We start from the raw sequence: 24,588 nt of genomic DNA, 5'->3' as shown, positions 1-24,588 counted from the left end.
CAAACTGATAAACACTCTTTAACCCTCTTATTTAGAGCCCATATTAAATACATATGTTATAGATATCCCATTTACTGACATGCAGAATTCTAGGTAATGCAATCTGTAAATGGGGCTGGAATTCCAAATGAAAAAACAGGATGAAGGGATGGACAGGAGCAACTCGGCCACTTTTCCAGTGCAGTCTCAGCACCTGTGCAAATCTGAGCACAAGCTGCAAGTACCAAAAGGCACAAAGAGTTTGAGCGCCAAAGCTTATTTTGGATACTAAACTTCAGGATTGGCAAGGAATCCCTAAAGGAAGGTTTTCTTCCTGAAGGACATCTCTCCCAGAAGAATGGTTGTGTTTAAACAAATCAGTTTGGTAATAAAAAGACCATGGATTTTACAAAATCAAGCACTGCAATACAAATAAGTTAATTATAATCCTCTTACCTCTCATAATAAACCCCAATCATTATGCAGTTCATGAAAAAAATGCTTTATCCCATCTTGGTCTAAGCCTAATCCATTGTTTTTGCTCTTAAGTTGCTTACCCTCAAAAGAAACAGTGAAGTCAATAGAACAGTAAGAACTGTTTTCTTCTTTACTGAGCCCTAAAGTAAATCACACAAGATGTCACAGCAAAAATCACAGCTACTTCCTGAAATTAGGCTGTGTTCACAAATAGAACCAAATGAATAAGGGAACAAAGTTGAGCCCTTCCCCTTTCTCTGTATGAATCTCTCAGCCTACACCTGACATCTCTAGACTCCTGAGAACAATTTTAATCCTTCTTGTGAGTGTAATTAAGCACTTGCAACAGTGAATAAGGAAAACTGATGTGACATTTTGTAACATCATCAACTGATGCTTGGATGGTGTCACTGGGCAGCTCCTGGTTTGCTGCAGTCTGTTCCTACTTTTAACTGTTGATATAGCAGTTTAACCATGCCAAGTGCAAGGTCCTACACCTGGGTCGGAGCAATCCCAGGCACAGCTACAGGTTGGGCAGAGATTCAGAGCAGCCCTGCAGAGAAGGACTTGGGGGTGTTGGTCAATGGGAAAATGAACATGAGCCAGCAGTGTGCGCTCGCAGCCCAGAAAGCCAACCGTATCCTGGGCTGCATCAAAAGGAGCGTGACCAGCAGGTCGAAGGAGGTGATCCTGCCCCTCTACTCTGCTCTCAGGAGACCTCACTTGGAGTATTGTGTGCAGTTCTGGTGTCCTCAACATAAAAAGGACATGGAACTGTTGGAACAAGTCCAAAGGAGGGCCACGAGGATGATCAGGGGACTGGAGCACCTTCTGTATGAAGATAGGCCGAGAAAGTTGGTGCTGTTCAGCCTGGAGAAGAGAAGGCTGCGTGGAGACCTCATAGCAGCCTTCCAGTATCTGAAAGGGGGCTATAGGGATGCTGGAGATGGACTATTCATCAGGGACTCCAGTGACAGGACAAGGGGTAATGGGTTAAAACTTAAACAGGGGAAGTTTAGATTGGATATAAGGAAGAAATTCTTTACTGAGAGGGTGGTGAGGCACTGGAATGGGTTGCCCAGGGAGGTTGTGAGTGCTCCATCCTTGGCGGTGTTCAAGGCCAGGTTGGATGAGGCCTTGGGTCGCATGGTTTAGTGTGAGGTGTCCCTGCTCATGGCAGGGGGGTTGAAACTTTATGATCTTAAGGTCCTTTCCAACCCCAACTATTCTATGATTCTATGATTCTATGATACGGTATTTTAGATTATCTTTATTTTGAGAATAACACTAAAAGTATACTGTTGAGGACAATCAGCCTCCTGAGCTGTTTTCAACCAAGTCTAGCGGTAGACTGAAGATCTGTATAATTAAAGACCTCAATATCTAAGTTTCCGAAAGTTCTAGCGCTCAGCACAGGGATGGGCTGAGGGAAAGACCAAAACATCTCAGACATCAAAACCAGTCAGTAAATAGGCTCAGACTCACTGCAAGCCAGGCCTCTCTTCCTCACAGATCTTTGCCATTTCCCAAGCATTACCCTTCAGCACACCTTTTGGATCTGACTGATGTAAAAATAACATTCAGCCTGCCTCAGCGTTACATTTGAATGCTTGAGATGAAATATACAGTTACTTCTATTATACACTAAAAGTGCTTTCATCCTTTGTGTTGCCTCTGGTCTCTCCCTTGCATTTCCTGGCTTGGCAGGGCTTTGGGCTTGACCGGCTCTCAGGAGGATGCACATGGCTGTCACCTAGCAACATGGAGCTGCACTTTGAAATGAAGGTATTTGCAGTAGGATATTCTGAACTCTTTGCATCTTTCTTTTGACTGGAAGAAGCCGACTCATAAAGAGATGCAAATAAATGTGAGTAAAAAGCTGTCCTGTTATTGCACAGACGGGGCCAGCAAAATGTAGGACTGAGTAAGCTCTGAATAGCTTGAAAGAAACATTTATTTTCCTCTAGACTCTTTGAACTTTTTTGTAGAAAGAAATTGCTGTGAAAAAACATGTATGTGATTTATGACTTCTGTGTCTTTGCATCAGTCATAGGAAACAGGTATCAGCACACATTGTATACAAACAGGCAAGAGTAAGGAGTAAATTATTCTTCATGCTCACTACATATACAGCAAGGAGTAATGGATTTAAAAAGTAGGCAGAAATATTTAGGTTAATGGCTTTTTAATGGTAAGATAGTGAAGCACTGGGGCAGGCTGCCTAGACAGTGGAGTCTGTGTTAGCAAGGTTTTAAAGAGCAGGCGAGGTGAACATGTGCCAGGAAGGGCTTAAGGATGGTTGATCCTAGCAGCAAAGGTCAGATGACACTTTCAAGTTTTCACACAGAACTGCCTTCAGTGATACTGCACCCCACACCACTCTCAGGTGATGTGGGATGCATAGAAGGATTTACTAATTAGAATGGACTGGCTGACACTTGCAACCTGGGCATGACTTATTCTGGCACTTAGGGATTCCTTTGGCACTCAGAAATTCCTGAGAAATCTGAGCAGAAAAAAAAAAAGAGCACAATTCCTCTTTCAATTGGACATGAGGTGTATTGGAAATAAAGCAGGATGTGATGGGAACTCTGTGCTCAGGTGATCTCTACCACATGATGGCCTCTAGGAGAAACCATAAATCAGAGCTGCACTAGCTATATTATGTCTTAATCACTCTGGGGCTGGTGATATACAAAGGCACTTCATTTTGGTTTTGTATTTTACTGGAAATCATTTACTTTCATCAGCCTGGGTGTGAAAGACATATGGAGTAAAGGTCAATTCCTCCTGATTCACGGACACCTTTTTAAGACTAGATACCTTTTAAAGAAGGTCTCCATGATTTTCCAGAGAAATGTTGCTTTTCCCCAGTATTGTTTATCTAAACTGTTTATTCTTTATGGTGGAAGGATATCCTAAACTAATACATTTGTAAATTTGAAGTTGCCCATATCTCAAATTACTTGATCCAGGTTTAGAATGAGTGGGTTATTTATTAACTAGCATGACATTTTGTTCCCCTTAAAGAAGGTCATCTTATAGTAATGAAAACAGTTGCTGTTATTCAGGTCAGTCTAGGATTGTTTTGCTGAAAAATTTCCAGAACTAGTGTAAAAATAGTTTATCTTTTGGGGTTTTTTTATTCATTGAATTCTTTCTGTCAGTAATGTCCTAATCAGCCCAGGATTCCGCATTTTTCATTTCAAAGGTGGACAGCTAAAAAGAAAGTATTAGGGCTATTTCAAAGGTAAAATATGTAAATCGCTAAATTGGAAGAACACATGGCTGCAAATTAGCACAAATTATCTCTGAGGACTAGAAAATTTGCACACCATTAATGTGCAAGTAATCCACCCATTAATGTGTAGCACATGATTATTTTGACAACTTTTACAAAAGAATGCCCTCTGATTGCTGTCTGCACAGCTACTGCTGGCTCATAGACAAGGCAGAGCAACACAGCTCGCTATTCTCACAACAGTGTTTCTGGATGCAAAAGGAAAATATTTATGAATTTAAAAATTATTCTTATGCCATGTAATTATAGAACAGTTTAAAAAGAAAGACATTGTAAAGAGCTCTTTGTTTCACAGAATAGGGGCCCCTAGCAGACTGTCTATTCCAACCTCCTGCTCTCTGGCACCCTAAGACCCTGTCCAGAAGGGTTTGAATACCTCTGAGGATGGAGACTTCACAACCTCTCTGGGCATCCTGTCTGACTGTTCACCATCCCCACAATAAAAAATAACCAAACAACTTTCTGCCTGATAGAATAATTCCTGCATAAGCTGTGTTCATCTGTTCTTACATTCATGTATGATGCTAAAGATTAAAACATACTATATTTAAAGGAGTTATATTTAATGGTATAAGCTGCCTGGGGCACACTAATCTACTATGGACATTCAGAGGAGACATGGGGAGACAAAAACCCCATCCAAACATGAAAGGTCTCTGCAAGGCTGAGCAGCAAGCAAGTGGTGAAAATGAGTCCTATCCACTGATACTAGCCAAATCAGCGCCTTGTTGCATGTCATTCAGGGCTAGGTTTGCTAAAGGGTGTCCCATTTACAGCACAATGTGCTCCTGCATGGCTCCCAAAAGGACCCACAGACCTGAACTAGGCACTGGCACGTGCTTTCTCATCCTGTGTGCACAGAGCTGGTATCTAAACATGCCATCCAAAACCACCAACACACTGCAGGGGGAGCTGCCTCACGGGAACAGAGGAAACTCCCAGACACAGGAAAGAGCATTTGTGCTGCATCTTTCAGAAGAAGTCATGAACTGTTTTGGCACTGTATGTGAATTGCCCTTCATTTGGGAGTCAAAGTCCCAGATAGCACTCAGCTCGTGCCCCAGACCTACATGTCTGAATGCTGCTGTTAAGATATAGGTTGGAGATATAGGAGGCAACAGGCTCAGATCCTTTTTTGACTCTGAATTTGCGTGGGTTGATCTCCCAGATTGGTGGCCTAGCCACTGGACGTGGTCTGTCAGCCTCAGCTTTGAGAAGTGCCCTCCCTGGCTTGGACCCAGATAAAACCAGAGGGAGGGAAAGGAGGATGACTTTCCAATTCAGCTGCAAGGGACCTCCCTGTGGATTTTGGACTGGGACTCACTGAATATCTGTTAAAAAGGAAAATGGAAGCATTTCTTATTGCATTTCAGACTCTTGCGTGGTAAGTGCCTTAAGCACAGTAAAGCATCACCACCCCCTCTATATAAGGAATATTAAACTATTATACAGCAAAGAATGATTTCAACACAAGGGAAGGAAGGGACCCCAGACACATTGCAGCCAGTAGTTAGGTTATTCTTCTGCTGTGTATGGTTTCCAGTCACCTCAGGGGAAGGTTTTGAACCTGGACTTTCCATAATTTGGGAACATCAGTATTTGACGGGCAGTCAAATGCAAAAGCACTCTCCTGTCCTGTGGCAGGACAGGACTAACTTCAGGAGCATGTCTGTGTCTGTGATTCACAATGGAAAGAAGAGTTGTATGCCTAATGTTATTTGGTATTTCTGTTGATGGCCACTTCTCCAGAGTGGTGGCTTGTTGAATTTTCTCCCTGTGCACTCAGTCATGCTCCTACATATGCAGACACCTAGTCCACAGCTCAGACACACAGGCTCTAGGGGACACCAGCACACCTAAATGCAGTATGAAGTGATGCTGGTCATTGGGGTGAACAAGGCCTGTTGTAGATCATGCTGGTTTTAGCTATTAGAGTAACTTTTAATAGCTATTAATGTTTATTTTGAATTCCAGTCCTGTACGGTTTACTTCCATCTTACAGGTTTGTTTTACTTCCCTCACCCAACACAGAAAACTGTAGGATCTTTACTCAACCAGCAGATTCATGTCCTGATGAACATAAATCACTTGAACACAAAATGTCTTTACCATAGTTACAAGTAATATAGTTAAACTAACAGATTTCCCACTTTAGATGATGAGATGGAAAGGAGGACTTTAACTCCCCAAATGACTAGTGCAGTCCTCACAGCATGGATGACCTGACCCTAATCAGTGCTAAAGACCTGGGTATGGAATAAGCCTGAAATACTGCCTCCTGTGTCGCAGGAGAACTTTGCGACTTCTGAAAGCAGCAATTAATAAAACAAATTTTTCCATAGAGAAGGACTCTTGCAAGCAAGAAAAGCCACTTCCAGTGTCCACTTGACCCCTCTTGTAGGGTTGGGGGCTGACATACCTCAATCTGCCTAATAGGTCTGCTGACGAGATACGCACCAATATTTTGATGACCACTACATGTCTCCAAAGGACTGATACTTTAGGACTGATATAGTCTGTAAAATATGCAGGAGTAGCCCTTTCTTGACTAGTAAAAACACTTCAGAGACAAGGCAAACACTGGTTATAGAGGGCACAACTCAAGAAGACGAAATTAACCAGCACAAAAGACCACAGAGATAATGTTCTCCAATTTGTCCTAGAAACAATTTTGCTTACCTTTAAAACCAACTGCATATGATTTTACCTCATTATCTTAATCTATAACTATTCAGCAAAATACCCAACTTTTTCTCTACCTAGAAGTATACTGTATTATCAAAGAAGCGGTCAGATAGACTAGGTGCACATAATTTGGTGGTCCTAAATACCCTGTAATACTCGTATTCTCTTCCAGAATTCTGTCTCCCTTTGAAATGTTGCTCTTGAATAGACCAGAGCATCAAACATGCCTCATATTTTACATCTGCTGTATAAGAATAACTATTTTAGCACAGACGAAGAATGTTAGCTGCGAAGTGATTCAATCCACAGCCATAAAGTTTGCATCCCCTGCCCATCTCAAACATAAGAAATAGATAAAATGTGACAATTAAACTATGTTTCAGCCTATTTCACTAAGCACAACACCTGTTCAAAAGAACAGAAGGAATGTGTTCTTGGCATAAGTTACTGTTTGGTTTGTTCCTAGCATCCTATAACAAAGTCACAAGCTTTAAGACATACAAATGCTACCATGACTAAGTATGAAAAACAGACTTCACAAAATAAACACTCCTGACATGAAAATGTACTTGGGACAGATTATATCTGAAGAGGGTGAGTATATTTACTAATATCAGGACTTTTCCTACTCTTATAAAAGATAAAAACAACATCTGACTTCAGAGGGTCTGTTAACAGTAATTAATGACTGACAGCACTCATCACTTGAAGACATTTGAAAAGTACTTGGCAAAGCAGTACAGTCATTCAACTGCATGTTGTCCTTTGCAAGTAACATCTTTTATAATTTTTTACTTTTCTGGGCTTGTTTTATTAAGCAAATCATGATTCATAGCAGTTGTTAAGTAATTTAGATGAGCGATGCATGGTCACAAGCAACTTCCACATTACATGCAATTCATGGATTAATGTTTGTCATCTCCAAACCCAAAGGATTCTTCAGAGCTGAGATTAGCTAGATGTCTTATAAAGAACATCTGAGGGAACTGGGTTTGTTTAGTCTGAAGAAATGAATGCTCATGGAGGTGAGCTGGAAGCCAAGGGAATCCCAAAGCCCATCCTACAGTAGTACTCAAGCAAGGCAAATAGGACGGACAGAGATGATTCAAGCAAGGTCCACTTCATAAGGCGGTGTCACAGCAAGGTGGAAGTCTACCCTTCAGATAAGGGTTAAGATCAGGTCCCACAATCACCAGACAAGCCCATGCTCACAAGGGACAGCCAAGATCAAGCCAGGAAGTCAGCCCAGGTGGGGTTAAGGTCTCAACCAGGTGGCTCCATCACCACACAAGGTATGGCTCTCACTCAGCAGAGGCCAGTACTCCTTCAGCACAGCTCCAGCAGACAGTGAACAGGTACTCAGGAATGAATTTAAATAGAGTTGCTGAGTCCATGAGTGAGGGTGGAGGTCCCAGGTAAGACTGGTTTGGTCATTATCACCTACTAGTGCCCTCAGAGCTGTAATATATATGCAACCTCTCACCATCTCCTTGTGCAGTGTAATGTTTCTGGGGTGTTTATTTTGTTAACTTGCAAAAAGCTCATTGGAACAACACATGAATGTGTCTGTATTAGCTCCGGGTTAAGTAAGTCTTTACATCTTTGTGTCCAGAAGCAGTTTATTCACTTTTGCTTTTTACCACTTCTATAACTCAAGATGAAAACATGTCAGAGGAAAAGGCTTTTTAAGCAATGCAAATAGAGATTAGAAATAAACAACTCATTGAGTTAATTTAAATGTCATGAAGAGAATTTAAAAGGCCTTTAAACTCTGCCTACCACTTTTCAAAAACATTTCTCTTGTAATTCAGTTTCTTTTTGAAAGCGTGTTCAAGAATAAATAAACCTAATTCAAGTGTTCTGTTCAAAGATTTTTTTAAAATCCCAATGTATTTAATGTTATAACTTTTTTATTTGGCATGTAGAATTAGACAACAGCTTGCTGTCAGAAGCAGCCACTGCTCACATTCAGAAGCATAAAATTCAAAATCTCACAGAAGGTGGAAATGAACATGGGAACTAATGAGGACTGGGGAATCAGTCTGATCAAAGACACAAATTATTGGCCTGAGAACATAGTTTGTCTATAGTGACCAGTGTCATGTATGGAAACATTTTACCAGAAAGAATCTGAACTTTCTGCAGGCTTCAATGCCACCAGAAAATAATAAAAAAAGAAATTTTAATGTGATCTTGTCAGTTCTGAGAGTGTAGGTGACAAACTGGTCTGGAACCTTACAAACCTCCAAGTTGATTTCCTAAGTACTAGGAAATCATGCAATCTCCCTGACTTGGCTCCCTACCAGTAAAAATGAAAGGTATTTCCTTCCTGTGTGAAGTAAAGCTTGCTTTTAGTTCTCCAGTCTTAAGGCTGTACACATTTCTAAACATCTAAGTTTTCTAATTTCCTATCACTAACACAGTCCTTGTAAACTCATGAACTGCTAGTAGCATTGCTTACATTACATATGTGAAAAGATCATTTGCTGATGAGGTTTATTAAGTTCTGGAGACATGCTCTCCAGAGCATGTAACCTCATGCAAGCGCTTCCACATGACAGCAATTTCACTTGACGTGGTTACAGAGTATCTCCTGGGCTGTGGCTGCAGGCTGTCCCTGCTACCAGAGACACACTGGCAGAGCTGCAGCATTTAAGAAACATAAGCACAGAACAAAGTAAATGGGACATATAGCCAGTGGATGAAAGGAACTCTAGACACTAAGTGGTCCTGAACCTTACCTGGGATGAAGAAAATGGTGGCTAAATGAAAAATGACTGGGGACATGAGCTGTGAAGGACTCAATACATGGGTTTCAAAAGCTACGACTACCAAGGGTTGAGTTCAGGAGCCATTATGCCTATGACAAAACCCCCTTTGCTTTGAGACAGTCAACACGTCCCCAGTGCTAAATGGACAGATAATGAGACAGAATGACATGAAATTATAAAAGGAGTGTACTTGGCTCATTATCGGAAACAGTTTCCTGATAGTGGCAAAGGAGGCTGAGTATTTCTTTTGTAGTACTTCCTCTCAGAAAAAGTAATGAAAGTTATTTAGAATTTTTGATGAGTGTATTTCTGTAATTCAAATTAAATGGCCTCCTGGAAGCAGATGTGCATTAAGTAAGGAGATAGGATGGAGAAGACAATTCTTGCTTTAACTTGAATGTCTGTAGGGCAGATGTGGAACAGCGAATGGCTTCTTTCCCTGTCTTGTCTTTCACCAACCCTGCCAACTACCTTGACTGGCTGCCTTACTCCCTCCCCACTGTGGTGCCAAGTTAGTCTGAGAAAACCCCAAACTTTGCGGTTCTGGGAGCGTGTGACTTTGCTGTCACATTCTCTTCTCTACCATGCACTAGGGTCCACCACTTCGCACCAAAGTTTCTGTAAGGTATGGTTTCTAGAACCTGTCTCTCTCGCTTTGTTAAGCTGCAGAGGAGCGTGCTACCCACTATAAATATCATTGTTTCACCCCTCAGGCAGCTTTCGGGCTTTTGACAAAATCTACATGCTACATGTCTGTTGTTAACCAGCTCTACAGGTTCACTAAAAGGATTTACTGTAACACCCAAATAGACTTTAGTATTATGCTGTGTTTGATTTCTTTTGGATGTCCTTCGTTAACCATCAGTAAAAATCATCTGAGGTACATGAGTAAAAAATGCAGACCATTTCAGTGTTTAAACACCATGAAACAACATGCTTTCCCTCACCCCTTAAACCACAGATTAGCTCCACGAAGTATGAATCATTTTTATGACTTAGACGGATGTGTTCAACATGTTGTTTGAAAACAGACACTTAGCAGGTAGGTAGATCACCACCTCCTTTGTCACTGTGATTGCAACACACTGAGGAACAGAGGGCAGAGGATGAGGCTCAGAAATAAAGAAAAGCTATATGAATATTGATGTCTTGGTGACAAATAATCTATGGCTGTTATACATGACATTAACACTTTCTTTCTGCTTCTTTCCAGATACAGCGTTTCGCCCCTCCTTCAGGACATCTAGATATCCCTGAATTTTGTCTTACCTTGAAAATCCACTGTGCTGCTTTAATATTTTCTTCTTCTTCATTTTGAAAGGTCTCCTTTGCTTGGCAGTTGTCTGCATGGTAGCTGTGAGTCCTGAAGTACAGCAAAACTTGCCTCCACATTGAGAAATAAAAAGGCTGTTCCTGAATCCAATTTTACAATTACCTTTCTTGGAAAAGCACCACTTCTATTTAACAATGAAACAAAACCAAATCCCAGACATTGGGCTGAACGACAATAACATAGAGATGGCTCGTCCTTACGCTGATGGGCAAACGTCAGAGTCTCTTGCAGCTTGCCAGCTCTTCCTGCAGCCTCCGCAGTTCTGGAGACAAACAGGATTATCTGCCCTCAGATACCTGCACTGCCTCATCCCCTCAGCATCATGTTAGTTTAGAGATTAGATATACAACTTCATAGGTTTTAGTAAATTGAATACATGTCAGAGGAACAGGCTGTAACAATAATGAAACACATTTTACCACCTTAAAGTGGATGTATTTCATTTGCAGCTTGAAGGAAGAAGCAACTCAGCATGTAGTTATACTCTGCAGGCAGCACGAAATGGAGATGTCTGTCTTAGGTCAGTGGCACCTGTCAATCACATCTTTCTCACCGACTGAACAGATGGTCTACTGGTAATCCTTCCGGCTCCAATGAAAACACCACACGAGTAGCAGCGATCTCTGAGGATAGAGACAAACTAAATATAAAGACTAAGACTCCAGGTAGCTTATTAATAGATTATTTCTCTTAGCTTTATAGCGGGCTGCCAGGATTTTGCCTTCTGTTTGTCAACATCCACTTGCTATTTATTTTTGGTGCTTTCTCTTTTGGTTTCTCTTTTGCAGGGGAATCACACACGCACACAAAAATAAAAATAGGAGGAATATTAAATTATTGTGAAATTTTAATTTAAAGAATTTTATTAACATTGTTTATAGTTTTGGTCATTAGCAATGCTGTTGCAATGAAAGCTAAGCAAATAATAGTGTTCCTTGTGTGGGAAAGCATTTGGGAGCCTTTTAAAACATCTTATCCTGGAAAGCAGAAAGTCAAACCCATACATATGTTAGTGTGCACTAAAAAGAATCAATCTGTTAATATACTAATAATTTCAAAATACTTTTAGTTTTAATAACTTTGTATTTTAAGTTAGTACTTTTGTTAGAGTTAGCTGAAGCTTCCAAATGAGAAGTTACCATAAACGGGGAGGCAAGAAAGCTTCCATTTTAAAAGTGTCTGATGGAAAACTATCGAATTTGAAAGTTTACAACATCTTTTTCCAAGCTGAAAAACAAGTCTAAGCCAACATTTTTTTTTCTGCCAAGAGTCAAAAGTTTTGACAGTTTAGCACAGTAGATATAAGGCAGATACAATGCCATCTGCCTCCATTTCATCTCTTATGAAAAGGAGTGTCTTGGTCACATCTTTGTCTTTTTTTGGAGAAATCAGAATCAACTGTGTTGGAAAAGACCTCTAAGATCATCAAGTCCAACCTTTACCCCAGCACTGCCAAGTCCACCACTAACCCATGTCAGTAAGAGCCTCATCTACACAGTTTTTGAGCACTTCCAAGGACCATGATTTCACCACTTCCTGGGCAGCCTGCTCCAATGCCTGATCATCCTTTCAGTGAAGAATTTTTTCCTAATGTCCAATATAAACCTTCCCTGACACAGCTTGAGGCCATTAGCTCTTGTCCTATTTCCTACCTGGGAGAAGAAATCAGCCACCTCCTCTCTCCATCTGGCTTTCAAGTATTCGTAGAGAGCAATGAGGTTCCCTCTGAGCCTTCACTTCTCCAGACTAAACAACCCCAGTTTTCTCAGCTGCTTCTCATAAGACTTGTAGTACAGGCCCTTCACCAGCTTTGTTGCCTTTCTCTGGACCCACTCTAGGACCCACTCTAGTGCTGAGGAGAAAAATGAAGAGCAATGACAGAACACTTTTTCCAGCATTTGGCTTGACAAGTTGAATTGCATTAGAAGTCATCTTACAGGAAGAAAGCTGTTGCATAAGCTCTGGTAATAAGTCCGACTTTGGCAGAGTTACTGCTCAGGTTTAGGTAACCACCTTCTTTTCTGTCCTCTAGCCAGGCTTACTGTCAGCAGCACTGGGTAACTCAGCATTCCCTTTTTCCTTCATGAAGCCACTGCTCTGACCTAGCCTCTTCTTGTGAGAGAGGAGGAAGTTAGAGGATTTTTATTTTATTTTATTTTATTGTATTGTATTTTTTAACCCAGAAGTGGGCTTTATTTCACCTCATCCTGCAGTGCTGCTTCTACACATTGAGATGTGGGCCCCCTTGTTCAGACATGAGCTGTTGGCACAAAGCAGCAGAGACTGACGGTGAGAGAAGGAGAGATGCTATAGGCTGCAAAGAGGGACTGGAGACTCTTAGACCCTCCAGCTTTCAATACAAATGTATATGTTCATGAGACAGACACCTGTTCATACTCCTTAAAATAATGTACCCTCCTATTTCAACTCCACCTTCATTTATCTCTCACGGGTATAAACAGTTTTGCACTGGCCTTTCTGTTCCTCTTTCTGCACAGCACTTCACTTTGAATTTTCTGACAATTGTTCCATTCTACCAGGGAAAAAAATTGAAGAAGTATTTATCATAGAATCATAGGATCATAGAATGATTAGGTTGGAAGGGACCTTACAGATCATCTAGTCCATTTATTACAATAAAATGTTAGTTTATTTTTCTTTTGAAAACACCATTCCTATCGAGGATATATGTGTGGTTCCTCAACTAAGCATGCAAAATGTAGTTTCAAAGAAGTGGTGGAGCAATCAGAAGATTGCCTGGTATGACATTTGCAAAACTGTGATGCACGTTAATTTCTACTTTGCACTACTTTTTTCTTCCATACTGGAGAGCAGTGCTTTGGGGAAAGGAGTATTTTAGATTTACAACAGCACATGCTTTGTTTTTCCTCATGTGTGTGACCTTGAGCTAGTTTCTTCATATTTCTCTGCCTCATTTTACCTAGAAAACAAAACTCCTCCTACTTTATATTAGTGTTGTATGCACTTAGCCACTGATTCTCAGAAAGGCTTCAAGCTTCACACATTACGAAACCAGCTAGATTCCCTCTAATGTTTCCCTCTTGCAACCCACAAGCACACTTGTAGTTATTTCTTCTCTGCTGTTGCCTCTCTCCTGCTATAGAGTCCTCCTTGCTAAAAAATAACAAGTTTAATTTAGTGTCTGCACCTGGCACTTGTTCTGTGATAGCAGTAACATTTCCTGCTCTTGCAGTGCACCCATGGGGACTTGCTGCTGAAACAAGTCATGTGAGGAAGCCCATGCCTAAGGCTCACATCCATCCCTCGTCATACAATGTACACGCTGCCCCTTTCCACATTGCCCTGGAAGAATGGGGTTTAAGCCTTGGAAAAGTAAAAGTGAGCACTCAGAAGATCTGATCTGAATCCTTGGATGAATAACCTTAAGGTAAAATGAACTCTTGTTTTAGAAATGGTAGGCTGGAGCACCTGCTGTATCAAGACAGGCTGAGAGAGTTGGGACTGTTCAGTCTGGAGAAGAGAAGGCTGCGTGGAGACCTCACAGCAGCCTTCCAGTATCTGAAGGGGGGCTATAGGGATGCTGGAGAGGGACTCTTCATTAGGGACTGTAGTGATAGGACAAGGGGTAATGGGTTAAAACTTAAACGGGGGAAGTTTAGATTGGATATAAGGAGGAAGTTCTTTACTGTGAGGGTGGTGAGGCACTGGAATGGGTTGCCCAGGGAGGTTGTGAATGCTTCATCCCTGGCGGTGTTCAAGGCTGGGTTGGACAGAGCCTTCGGTGGCATGGTTTAGTGTGGGGTGTCCTTGCCCATGGCAGGGGGGTTGGACTAGATGATCTTAAGGTCCTTTCCAACCCTAACTATTCTATGATTCTATGAAGCTAGTCTCTGTGCTTTTCTATCTCTGTTACAGATTCTGCCACTTCTGATTTGTTATTTGTCAATAATATTTTGTGACTTAAAGAAGTGTGTTCACTTTTTCTGACCTTCTAAGTGTGCTTTCCTTGGGTAAACTTTCCAAGCCATTTCTCCCATATGCTAAAAACTTGTACAGGCATGCTGGAGACAGCCAGGTGATGTACACAATGCTGAAAGGTTAAATCGCAGGTGTGCAAAACACTTATGTAATTTGCAGAATATATGAGAGACATTGTTTTTATTAAAGAAGGAAAGGATAATAGAAATATATTCTCACGATCCAGCTGTCTGTAGTCTTACTGGGGGGATGACTCATCTGCATTCATTTTTCTAGTGTTAAACTATTGAACATTTTTATTCTTTGTGACTCAGGCAATTGATGAATTTTATTCCTGCATGCTGATATGCTTTTCATTTTTCTCTGTGTTTCACACATCAGTAAATTCATTTAAACATAGCAACTTTAAATGAAGATGCACTGCCACGAGTTAATGGACAAGCACTGACTTGACCAAAATTAGCTAAATGAGAATTGTTTTGCAGCACCTGAACCCTGAAGGATAGAGGCTTACCAAAAAAAAGGAGCACAGAACTTCTCCAAATATAACCTTTAACAAGATCCAGTTCAGAGAATCAACCAGCTTGAATAGGGCACCATGAGGTACTTTCTGAAGCTGATGATAAAGGATGCATTTGCACTGGTTGCTGAGGATTACCTCTTGCTGTCATAGTGATGATAAGCACACAGGATAGATTCCTGCAATGACTGTATAATGTTTTTCTTTCTCAAAGCTTACCCTTGCAATGAAGTTCCTTTACACCAAGCTTGCCTCACGAGACTCACACCAAGTGAAAACATTCAGATGTGCCTGAGTGTTTGACAGACGAGATGGGAGCACATGTAAATCTGTAGCATACCCACCATCCTTTGGCAAGGTGTTTCACAGTTCAACTGTGCCCTTGTCAAAGGAGTAGCACTATCATCAGCAAGGTTTTCACTACACTGTTCACCTTCTTTTTCAAACACTTGTGAGTGTGATGAACAGCACAGACTCCAGCCAGATGCTTTTTGCCCTCTGTTGAAGACCCCTCTGCACTGTGAATGCTGATCATTTCTTCCTGCCCTCTGTTGATGTGTCTCATTCAAGAGTTATGAATCAATGCACAGATCTTTCCTTTTAACCCAGGAGAGCTGTTTTTTTTTTTTTTTTCTTCTTAAGAGCACCTCCAGAGGCATGTCAGTGAATTCCTCTTGGAAATAAATCCAAGTGGATGGTGTCTATCTATACCAACCTTTCCCACACACATGAAGAACTCCTGAAGAGCTGTGAGACATGATTGTACCTTACAAAGCTGTACTGACTTTTTGTTCATGTTTTGCATTTATTCCATTACATGACATAGAAGAATATGTAGATTAAGTATATTATTATGCAGGTATATTGAGGAACAATATATTGTTTGCATTCTCTAATATGGCACATTGCGTTCATTAATTTGATTATTCTGTTAGAGACTCTATTAACTTGCCCGGTATAAATGCCATGTTTAATGTTTGGTAGTTCCTTAAATGCTCCCTGGTACTCCTGTTTAAAAAAATAGTAATTACTATTACAACTATTCCTGCTATCTGCCCTTCTCTCTCTGCTAAGTCAGTAGGGGCATACTTTCAGACAGTTTACAGAAACTAGGAAAATTTATTTTACTGCAGCCTCCCAAACACCTGTGAAATGAATAGTAAAGTCAGAGCTTACCATTTATGATGAAGCAACATGCTGAATCACAGCTTTTCAAAGCTCTTTTCTATAGAAAACTGCAAGTAGCAGTCTGTCTTCTTTTAGCCAGACTGAATGGATGGTGCTAGGCTCTTGCAGGTGGTGCAATTAGGCAAAAATAAATAGTGTGTTATGAAAAAGAAAAGAACATGGATGACCTAATGCATGCTCCAAATACGAGATCACACTGGGCACTGAATTGAAACCATAAGTTCATTTTTTCTCTGCTTGCTATGGAGTACTGAAACAATACTGGAAGCAGGGTCTAGAAGTGAGAGAACCACAGTCCTGTGTGCAGTTGTACTTGGGTTCAGCCAGAACTAATTATAATTAACCAGCGGCATAGTAATGAAACCCCTCCTTGAATTAAAAAAAACACTGATAGAGGAAATGTGCAGGTATAATTTAAAGAACAGTGTATCCCCTAAATGGATGTCCTGGAAAATACAAAGACCATAGCAAAATGAAAAGTTAACTGTAGGCATCTTTCAGGAACTCTACTTTGGCTGTCTTAATCTGCTTGCACACAGAACTCTCCGACCTATTTCTCTTTCACCGCCATTCCTCCTTACATGTTAGCAGAATTACCCTTCAGGATCATTTCTGACTAGGAGTAGTGTGTCTGCACTTCATCACAGTATGACTGGAAAACTTCACTCAGCAACTGAAATCAGAGAGATGTTTTTTCTTGGAAACATGGAAGCATAAGCCTGTGGTTTCTGAAACACTTGGGCTTTTAGTCTGAAAATTTTCCTGCTCCTTTTGCTTAGAGAGACAAAGCTCAACATATGTAGGCCATTTTTTACAAAAGGAAGAAGTTGTGCAGGGTCTATTTCCCACTGAGATATGGCTTGGGAAGAACGAAATGGTGTGCCTCTAGTGCATGACCCTGTGCAGCTATAAGAGAGAAGTGTGACACTGCAGGCTGTGAGACCTGGCACACCAAAACACAGCCAGACCTGCCTACCAGAAGTGGGGGTTCAGGAACTCCTGCCTGTTCTCCAGCTGTAGGAAAGAGCAAATTCGCCCCATTGCAGCCCAAGAGGAAGAAAGCAAGAAAATACTGGGAACTGGAATAAAAGAACGCAGAGCCCAAGGAAGCATTTCAGTGCCTGGGGATTGCCTGAAATCTCCCTGGCCCCTTCCCCTCCTGGGCCTCTGTCACAAGCTTGGAGGTCCCTCACCCAGGTGGGAAACAGGGAGAAGTGCAGGAGAGGTGGAGGAGCTTGCCCTGATCAGAGCTTCTAAGCCCTTCTCAGCCAGCCTTGTGTTCTCTATGGAAACACTGAGCTGTTTCTTATCGGCAAGTAGCATTGGTGGGCACCCACACGTTGTGTCCTGCCATCAGTCTTCTCAGTATGGGATTAGGCCTCCATATAAAACTATACACATACATATATGGGTATGTGTACATAATCATAGAATCATAGAAAGGTCTGGGTTGGAAAGGATCTTAAAGCTCATCTCATTCCAACCCCCCCTGCCATGAGTAGGGACACCTTCCACTAGACCAGGTTGCTCAAAGCCCCATCCAAGCTGGCCTTGAACACTGCCAGGGATGGGGCAGCCACAACTTCTCTGGGCAACCTGCGTCAGTGCCTCACCATTTTCACAGGAAACAACTTCTTCCTAGTATCTAATCTAACTCTACCTTCTGCCAGCTCAAAGCCATTCCCCCTTGTCCTATCCCTATATGCCCTTGCAAAAAGTCCCTCTCCAGATTTCCTGTAGGCCCCCTTTAGGTACTGGAAGCTGCTCTAAGGTCTCCCCAGAGCCTTCTCCTCTCCAGGCTGAACAAGCTAAACTCTCTCAGCCTGTTTTCACAGGAGAGGTGCTCCAGACCGCTGATCATCTTTGTGGCTTCCTCTGGACTCGCTCCAACAGGTCCGCATCTCTCTTGCGTTGGGGGCCCCAGAGCTGAACGCAGTACTGCAGGTGGGGTCCCATGCAAGTGTAGTAGAGGGGGAAAATCACCTCCCTTGACCTGCTGGACACACTCCTCTTGTATATATCTATATAAATATATATCTCTCTTTCACGGACACCCCCTTGTTGTGGGGAAAGAGCTTGCGTGCCCTTGTGAGGTTCGGAGCTATGCTGGTGGTAGCACATGCCTCTGGTAGGGTCTCCCATGCCAGACAGGTCTGAACTGAAGGGTCAGACAGTGTGTCCATGAGCAGGATTGGCTCACTAACCTTCAGGCAACCATCCTAGGAGAAGGACAACTCTAATGTCAAACCCGGGCAGATGGAGCTCGTTTAGCCCTGTAAGGCCATCCATCTAAGAGAAGGATACTCTAACCAAACCTACGACCTGAGGACTTTGCTGTCACTGTCCAAGCTCGCTAGGCCCTGGCAGATAAACCTCAGGTGTAAAGGGTGGGGCCAGTTCCGCCCATGCTGTGCCTCACCTAAAAAATCCACTGTGCAGGCTCAAAGGGTTTACTCATTTTAGTTACCAGCACGCTTGTAGTAAGCGTGGGTAAAGCCCTTCCCAAATCTTCGTTCGTGAAGTCAAGCCATCATCATCAAATATATATATGTGTGTATATATATGTATACATAAAAAAGATATCTATAAACGTGTGTACAATTGCATAAGGCCATGCACGGTCTTAACCGCTCTAACGGCCTCCGAAAGCAGCCTTGCGCCATCCCCCCCACCGCGCGGCGCTCGGGGCGGGGCGTGCTCGAGGCGCGCTGTCCCTCGGAGGCTGCCGTCGCGGTCAGGTGAGTGGCGTCACATGACGGCGGTGGCTGCGGGGCCACTGCGGAGCGGGGCTCGGTGCGGCTTAGCGGCGGGGCCTTCGGTACGCGGGCTACCGGCCCTGCCGAGGGGCGGCTGCGGCCTCCTTCCTCCCTACCACGGCCCTCATCCGCCGGCGTGCCCCTGGGGTGAGTGGCAGCTGCCGCGGGGACTGGGGTGCGGATGTGCCGCTGCATGGCCTTTCGGGGGGCTCTGGTGGGCCCGGGGCGGCGCGTTCGGTTCCGCCTGGCGCGACAGCTTCTCTAAGGGTTTGGGCTCCCCCGGGCCCCTTTGGAGGTGTCCGTGAGACACTGCAAGGAATAGCAGGACAGGGCCAAGTGTTTTCCTCCTCCCTGTCCCAGGCGCCTGTCTTCTTCTTGGACCTCAGTATTGCTTGCTTAGGCCTGCAGCCGGGGTTACCGACCCTGCCCCGCTCTGCGGCCCGAGGAGCATTTAAGTCACTCTGACTGGGTCGGGTAAGCGCCCGGAAACGTTCAGTTGAAGGACACAGTAAATGGTGCCGTTGTTGTGTGTGTGTCTGCTCGCAGAAGTAGTTTTAGCTGCTGCTCTGTTCAGGGTAGTTCCTTTTTTTTGTTCCTGTTGGAATTACACTTTTATTTAGTCATGCAAACTGTATGCTTGTTAGGGATGGGGCAGAATGTGTCAGTTTGCGCTTGCTTGCCTCTCTGAAGAGAGCCAGAAGAGGCTGGACATAGGCTGTGTGGAGAGGCTTGATGCGGTTTAGATTGTAAGGAATGCTGCTCCAGCCTCTGCAAACACACTTCTTGTTTTGGCATCAAAATCAGGGGGAGATTAAACCATAAAGGAAGGAGAAAGGAGCAGTGAAGGTCACTGTCTGTGGTAGTGTACTATGTCCTTACAAAGAGCTTCTGTTCGTGTTTTTTTACATTTTGCTTTCTGTACAGAGATGACATGAATTTTCTTGTTAGGCAATGTAATATGAATTTTAATTTACATAACTTGTGTTTTGTTTATTTTTTATTGTTGCTGCTGTTTTTTTAATTTGTTTTTACAAAACTTTGATTTCTCTGAAAGTGCTAAGTACATTTGTAGGGAATGGGACTCCTGATTTTCTTTTTTTTTCTTTAAAATATTGGGCAAATACTCTGCTTTTATATACTCGAATAAGAGGCCTCAAATCTGAATTGCATTTCTAGGTACATTTTGATTACCAATTAAGATGGATATCCGAGGTGCTGTAGATGCTGCTGTCCCAACAAACATCATTGCGGCCAAAGCTGCTGAAGTTCGGGCGAACAAAGTAAACTGGCAGTCATATCTCCAGTAAGTAAAAACTTTCCACATATTTTATTTCCCCTCTTTCCCTCTTAAGTGTTAGACTTTTTGATATTTTGGGTTACATTGGGACATTAGGTTACAGTGAGGAACATTCTGTCTTGGTCCCATGAAAGTAGTTGGAAAAAATCTGGGTGGTTGGGGAAAATTTTCTTATGACTTATTACCCAAAAGGGAACTCTACTTTTCTGAACTGAACACTACCAGCAAATAAGAAAAGTTGACATGAATATGTGGTAAAACTTTGGAATGTATATAATGGCACTGAGAATAGCGAGAGCAATATTGTCCAAAAGGGACATAGGGGCAAGCTGAGGAAAAGAGATATGTGCATGAGGCAAGGAAACAGCAGGAGAAGAAACAAGCTTTTATTAGTCCTATGTACTCTGAAGTGAAATGCAAGTTTCTTGCAGCCATGCATTCCTCATGACAGGTACCTATGAAGAACATTAGCAAAGTGTCAATTACTGTTATTTCACATGTAATAGCAAATTACTTCAGTGTTCGCTGCTTTGTAACTGAAATGGCAGAAATCTTGATGATTCTAGAGGTACAAACCATTCTGATGATGCTTTGTGATTATCAATGTTACACAGAATAACCACAAAAAAAAAGTATGGGTTTTTTTTTTCAGACTGCTGTGTTGCATACATAATATGCTATGTATTAAAATTAAGTTGCAAAAACATACAAAAGCAAGCTGAGAAATGCAAACCCAGTAGCTTATTAATGACTACTTACTTTGCCCTGTGCTGTGTAGCTCAGTTTTGCCTATTCAATTCATTGAACTGTGTTATTTTTCCTCTTTGTGATTGTGTATCTGCATTATAAGTCTGCATTGAGGAACTGATCTGCTGCTGAAACTTCATTTTTATAGGCTGTTTTTCAGATGGGTCAGTTCCTGGTTCAGTTTATAGTGTGACATTACAGTGGCTTTGCAAGCAAGAGAGGAAGGTTGTTGTGGTAGCTTGACAGTGGCAGCTACCAAGCACTTCTCAGATAGTTTGTAGTAGCTTTGTTGTTACTGTGTGGCCTGTGTCCATCTGATTGGAAGTGTGTCCTGAGGAAAACTGAGCGGCTGTTCCTGTCCTAGTGGCAAATGAACTGCTGCTAATTTGCAGTTAATCAGGATGAAATTGGGAGTACAGTTGTGCACTGTCAACACAAGTGAATATGCGATAGTGGTTTTCACTGCTTTTCTAGTGGTTCAGACTGAAGGGCTGGTGAGATTCATCTGCTGCTTTCATTAGTATAAGGGATGGTTCTGTTTGGCAAGGAGTTGTATTTTGAATATGTATATAGTATTAATTGCTTGACTGTGCTTTATGTGGTCACCATTTATAATTTTCCTTCATTCTTGGGGCTCACTCTGGTGCTGAATAAGGATGGGGGAGTTTTGTGTATGTATTTGTCAGCAAACTTCTATGTAACTTCTTTTGACCAGGAGGTAGAGTTGATGGTTCTTTTTTTGACTCTAGAAATAGAATTTGACTTTTGTTCTGGAACCTATGAAAGAAGTATATAGCAGTTAATTCCTGTCTTTGATCAGTTAGCCAGGTTTTGGATTCTACTGTAGTGCATCTGGCTAGTGTGTGTTATCCTACTGTGAGACTGTTCAATGCTTGCTGCCCTTTCTATGTCAATGACAGCGTGTTCTGTTTATTATTGCTCTGAAATGATTGTCTCTTGTATGTACTGATAACATCTTGGCTGTCTGGCTAAGGTAGCTTCAAGGATGAACTTCAGTGGTCCCAGAGGGATTGTGGAGCATTGTAAAGATTATAGTTCCTTGGCTGAGGAGTTTCCTTATCATTAGTTACTGTAAAACATCAGAAGAACTTTTGGTTCTTCTAAGGAGGAAGTGGAGTTATACCTGATTTTTGACATGTTCTTCTTACAATGGGCAGGTTTGGATGTGATGGTGTCTTTGAGGCTGGTGCTTTAAAGGATTTATTGACAAATCTGTAGTGCAGCTATATTGACTCATTTCTGGAAGGACATGGACCTGTTTGAGCGAGTCCAGAGGAGGCCATGAAAATGATCAGAGGGCTGGAGCACCTCTCCTGTGAAGATAGGCTGAGGGCGTTGAGATTGTTCAGCCTGAAGAAGAGAAGGCTCTGGGGAGACCCTAGAGCAGCCTTCTAGCACTTTACAGGGGACCTGCAGGAAGCCTGGAGAGGGACTTTTTGCAAGGGCCTGGAGGGATAGAACAAGGGGAAATGGCTTTAAACTGAAGAAGGTAGATTTAGATTAGATATTAGGAAGGAGTTCTTTCCTATGAGAGTGGTGAGGCACTGGCACATGTTGCCCAGAGGAGTTGTGGCTGCCCTGTTCCTGATAGTGTTCAAGGCCAGGCTGGATGGGGCTTTGAGCAACATGGTCTAGTGGAAAGTGTCCCTGCTCATGGCAGGGGGCTGGAACTAAATGGTCTTTAAGGTCCCTTAGAACCCAAAACATTCTATGATAAAAAGCAGTGGAAGCTTCTTGCTTCTGATGTACCTGTTAGGGGCAGGTCAGAGCGGCTTGTTCTAGTCTATGGAGTAGAATGAAGATGGTGATTGTGAAGAACACTTGTCTTGCTTTCTTTTGAGCCTCTGTTCTAGCAGTGTGTGCATTTATGCAATAAGCTTGCATATAGGTGTATGGGGGTGTACTTTAAGTCTTCAGATGTTTTTACATTAGAGGAAATGTGTTTATTTTCCTTTAGTTAATACATGAACTGAGGCATGGCATAATTTGTGCCTTAAAACTATAGATAGCTTTTATGTAGTTGGAGTCAAAGAACTTCACAAGAAATTCTAATGAAGTATTATTATTTTCTTTTTAATCTTGCTGTGCCAGTGTTATGTGTATAAAGATGCTTTAAAAACTGCATCTGCCACAACAGCATTGGAGTTTGGTTTGCACAAGAAGGCATTCTGAAGTTCTTTTCCACTGTGCTCTTCAATGCAAAAGTAGAATGGCTTACTAATAGTTGGTCAGACTATAGTAGCCTGATTGCTCTTGTAGAGTCAGTTCAGGCTAAAGATTAACTGGCATATTGTTTATTCCATCTCTGAAGGTTATAACTGTAAACTAAATGTCAAACTACGCTAACACAATGCTGATTTTAGGTATTTTCTGTGTATACTGTTGACATGAAAGGGAAATAGGTATGGCAACTCTATGTATTTACCAGTTTGCCACTGTGTTCATTGCTTGCTACTTTTTTTAATGCTAAAATTTACACTTTCTTTGTTTTTAATTCCAGTTATGGTATGTGTCTGGGGGAACAAAAAGTAGCAGAACATGCAACAGTGGAAGGTGATGTGTAGGTCTACTTATCTTCTGGAAACTACATGTAGTGTGTAGTTGAGGCCATTCTGTACAGACTTTCTTGCCTTTGGATCTTGAGACTTCTAGTGCTTTAGAGGTGTTGATGCCACCTTCTAGTTGAAAATGCAGTGGGTTACTGTTGTGTACTATGTGGTTGCTTTCAGCGTTTGCCTTGGGGTATCAGAATGCCTTTGGGAGAATGTGTTAGTTTGCCTGAAGCAAGTTTGCTTTTGTTTTCTAAGAGTAGTAACTGAGTTCTGTGAAAAAGTGAACTTGTTTCAGAGTTCATCTTACCTCTGAATGCATTGTTGGTTTTCTAGGTATACAGCATGACAATATTTCATTTTTAATCAGGTGAAATACCTGATGACTAATTTGCACTTAGCTTTCCATGTGTCTTCAGGTATATGTTTGTGAATTCTGATGTTAAAATACCTATTTTATTTTCTTGAGGGTGGGGGATCTTTCTAAAGTGGGTTAAGTATCTTGGACTTTAAAAGCCAGTCTTATCTTAGAAGAAAAAAGTTTCCTAAGTGGTAATTTGTGTGGTTTGCTTGTTTATTTTTACTTTAATTTATTTTTTTAATTTGGTCCAGTCTTGTAGAGTACATTCAATCTCTTTTACTGTTTTGGTTTTGTAATGTTAAAACTGTTGAACAATTGGGTAAAATGAATGCCCTTTAGGTACATGCAAATTTCTGTAAATACCTGGATAAAAGAAATTATGCCTTGTTATGATGTCATCATAAAGAGTTTCATATTTGCTGCAGATGTCAATTTTTAAAAATATTAACAGCAAACAACCCCCCCAAATTAAAAACCAAACAAAGCTCCCTAACCTTCAGAATGGCTTTTCTTAAATCATTCAACCAGAAAAAGGAACAAGTGCTACTGGAGGAAATGCATAATAAAAAGAAGGAATCACAAGTTTCTGAGTCATCTTGAGAGACCAAAAGGTTTTAAAAATGGTGGTCTGACAAATTAATAC

At 41.8% G+C, this 24,588-nt stretch overlaps 2 protein-coding genes across 2 annotated transcripts in view; one reads left to right on the top strand and one right to left on the bottom strand.

The window, feature by feature from the left end:
* Nucleotides 1-10,605, bottom strand: part of RGS20 (regulator of G protein signaling 20) — a gene marked incomplete at both ends in the record, with an annotated part of 38,978 nt that extends 28,373 nt beyond the window's left edge. The window contains one exon of the mRNA XM_080611652.1: nt 10,483-10,605. Coding sequence (XP_080467778.1) covers nt 10,483-10,605 — 123 coding nt within the window. The remainder of the gene's footprint in view (nt 1-10,482) is intronic.
* An 8,375-nt stretch (nt 10,606-18,980) lies between these two features.
* ATP6V1H (ATPase H+ transporting V1 subunit H) overlaps nt 18,981-24,588 on the top strand; it is a 49,445-nt gene continuing 43,837 nt past the window's right edge. The window contains exons 1-2 of the mRNA XM_080611347.1: nt 18,981-19,117; nt 20,147-20,273. Of these exons, the coding sequence (XP_080467473.1) occupies nt 20,170-20,273 (104 nt within the window). The 5' untranslated portion in view covers nt 18,981-19,117; nt 20,147-20,169. The remainder of the gene's footprint in view (nt 19,118-20,146; nt 20,274-24,588) is intronic.

This window comes from Psittacula echo, assembly GCF_963264785.1.
Source record: "Psittacula echo genome assembly, chromosome: 2".
Lineage (NCBI taxonomy): Eukaryota > Metazoa > Chordata > Aves > Psittaciformes > Psittacidae > Psittacula > Psittacula echo.
The sequence above is the reverse complement of the archived record's forward strand: the minus strand, read 5'-3'. Positions and strand labels throughout refer to the sequence as shown.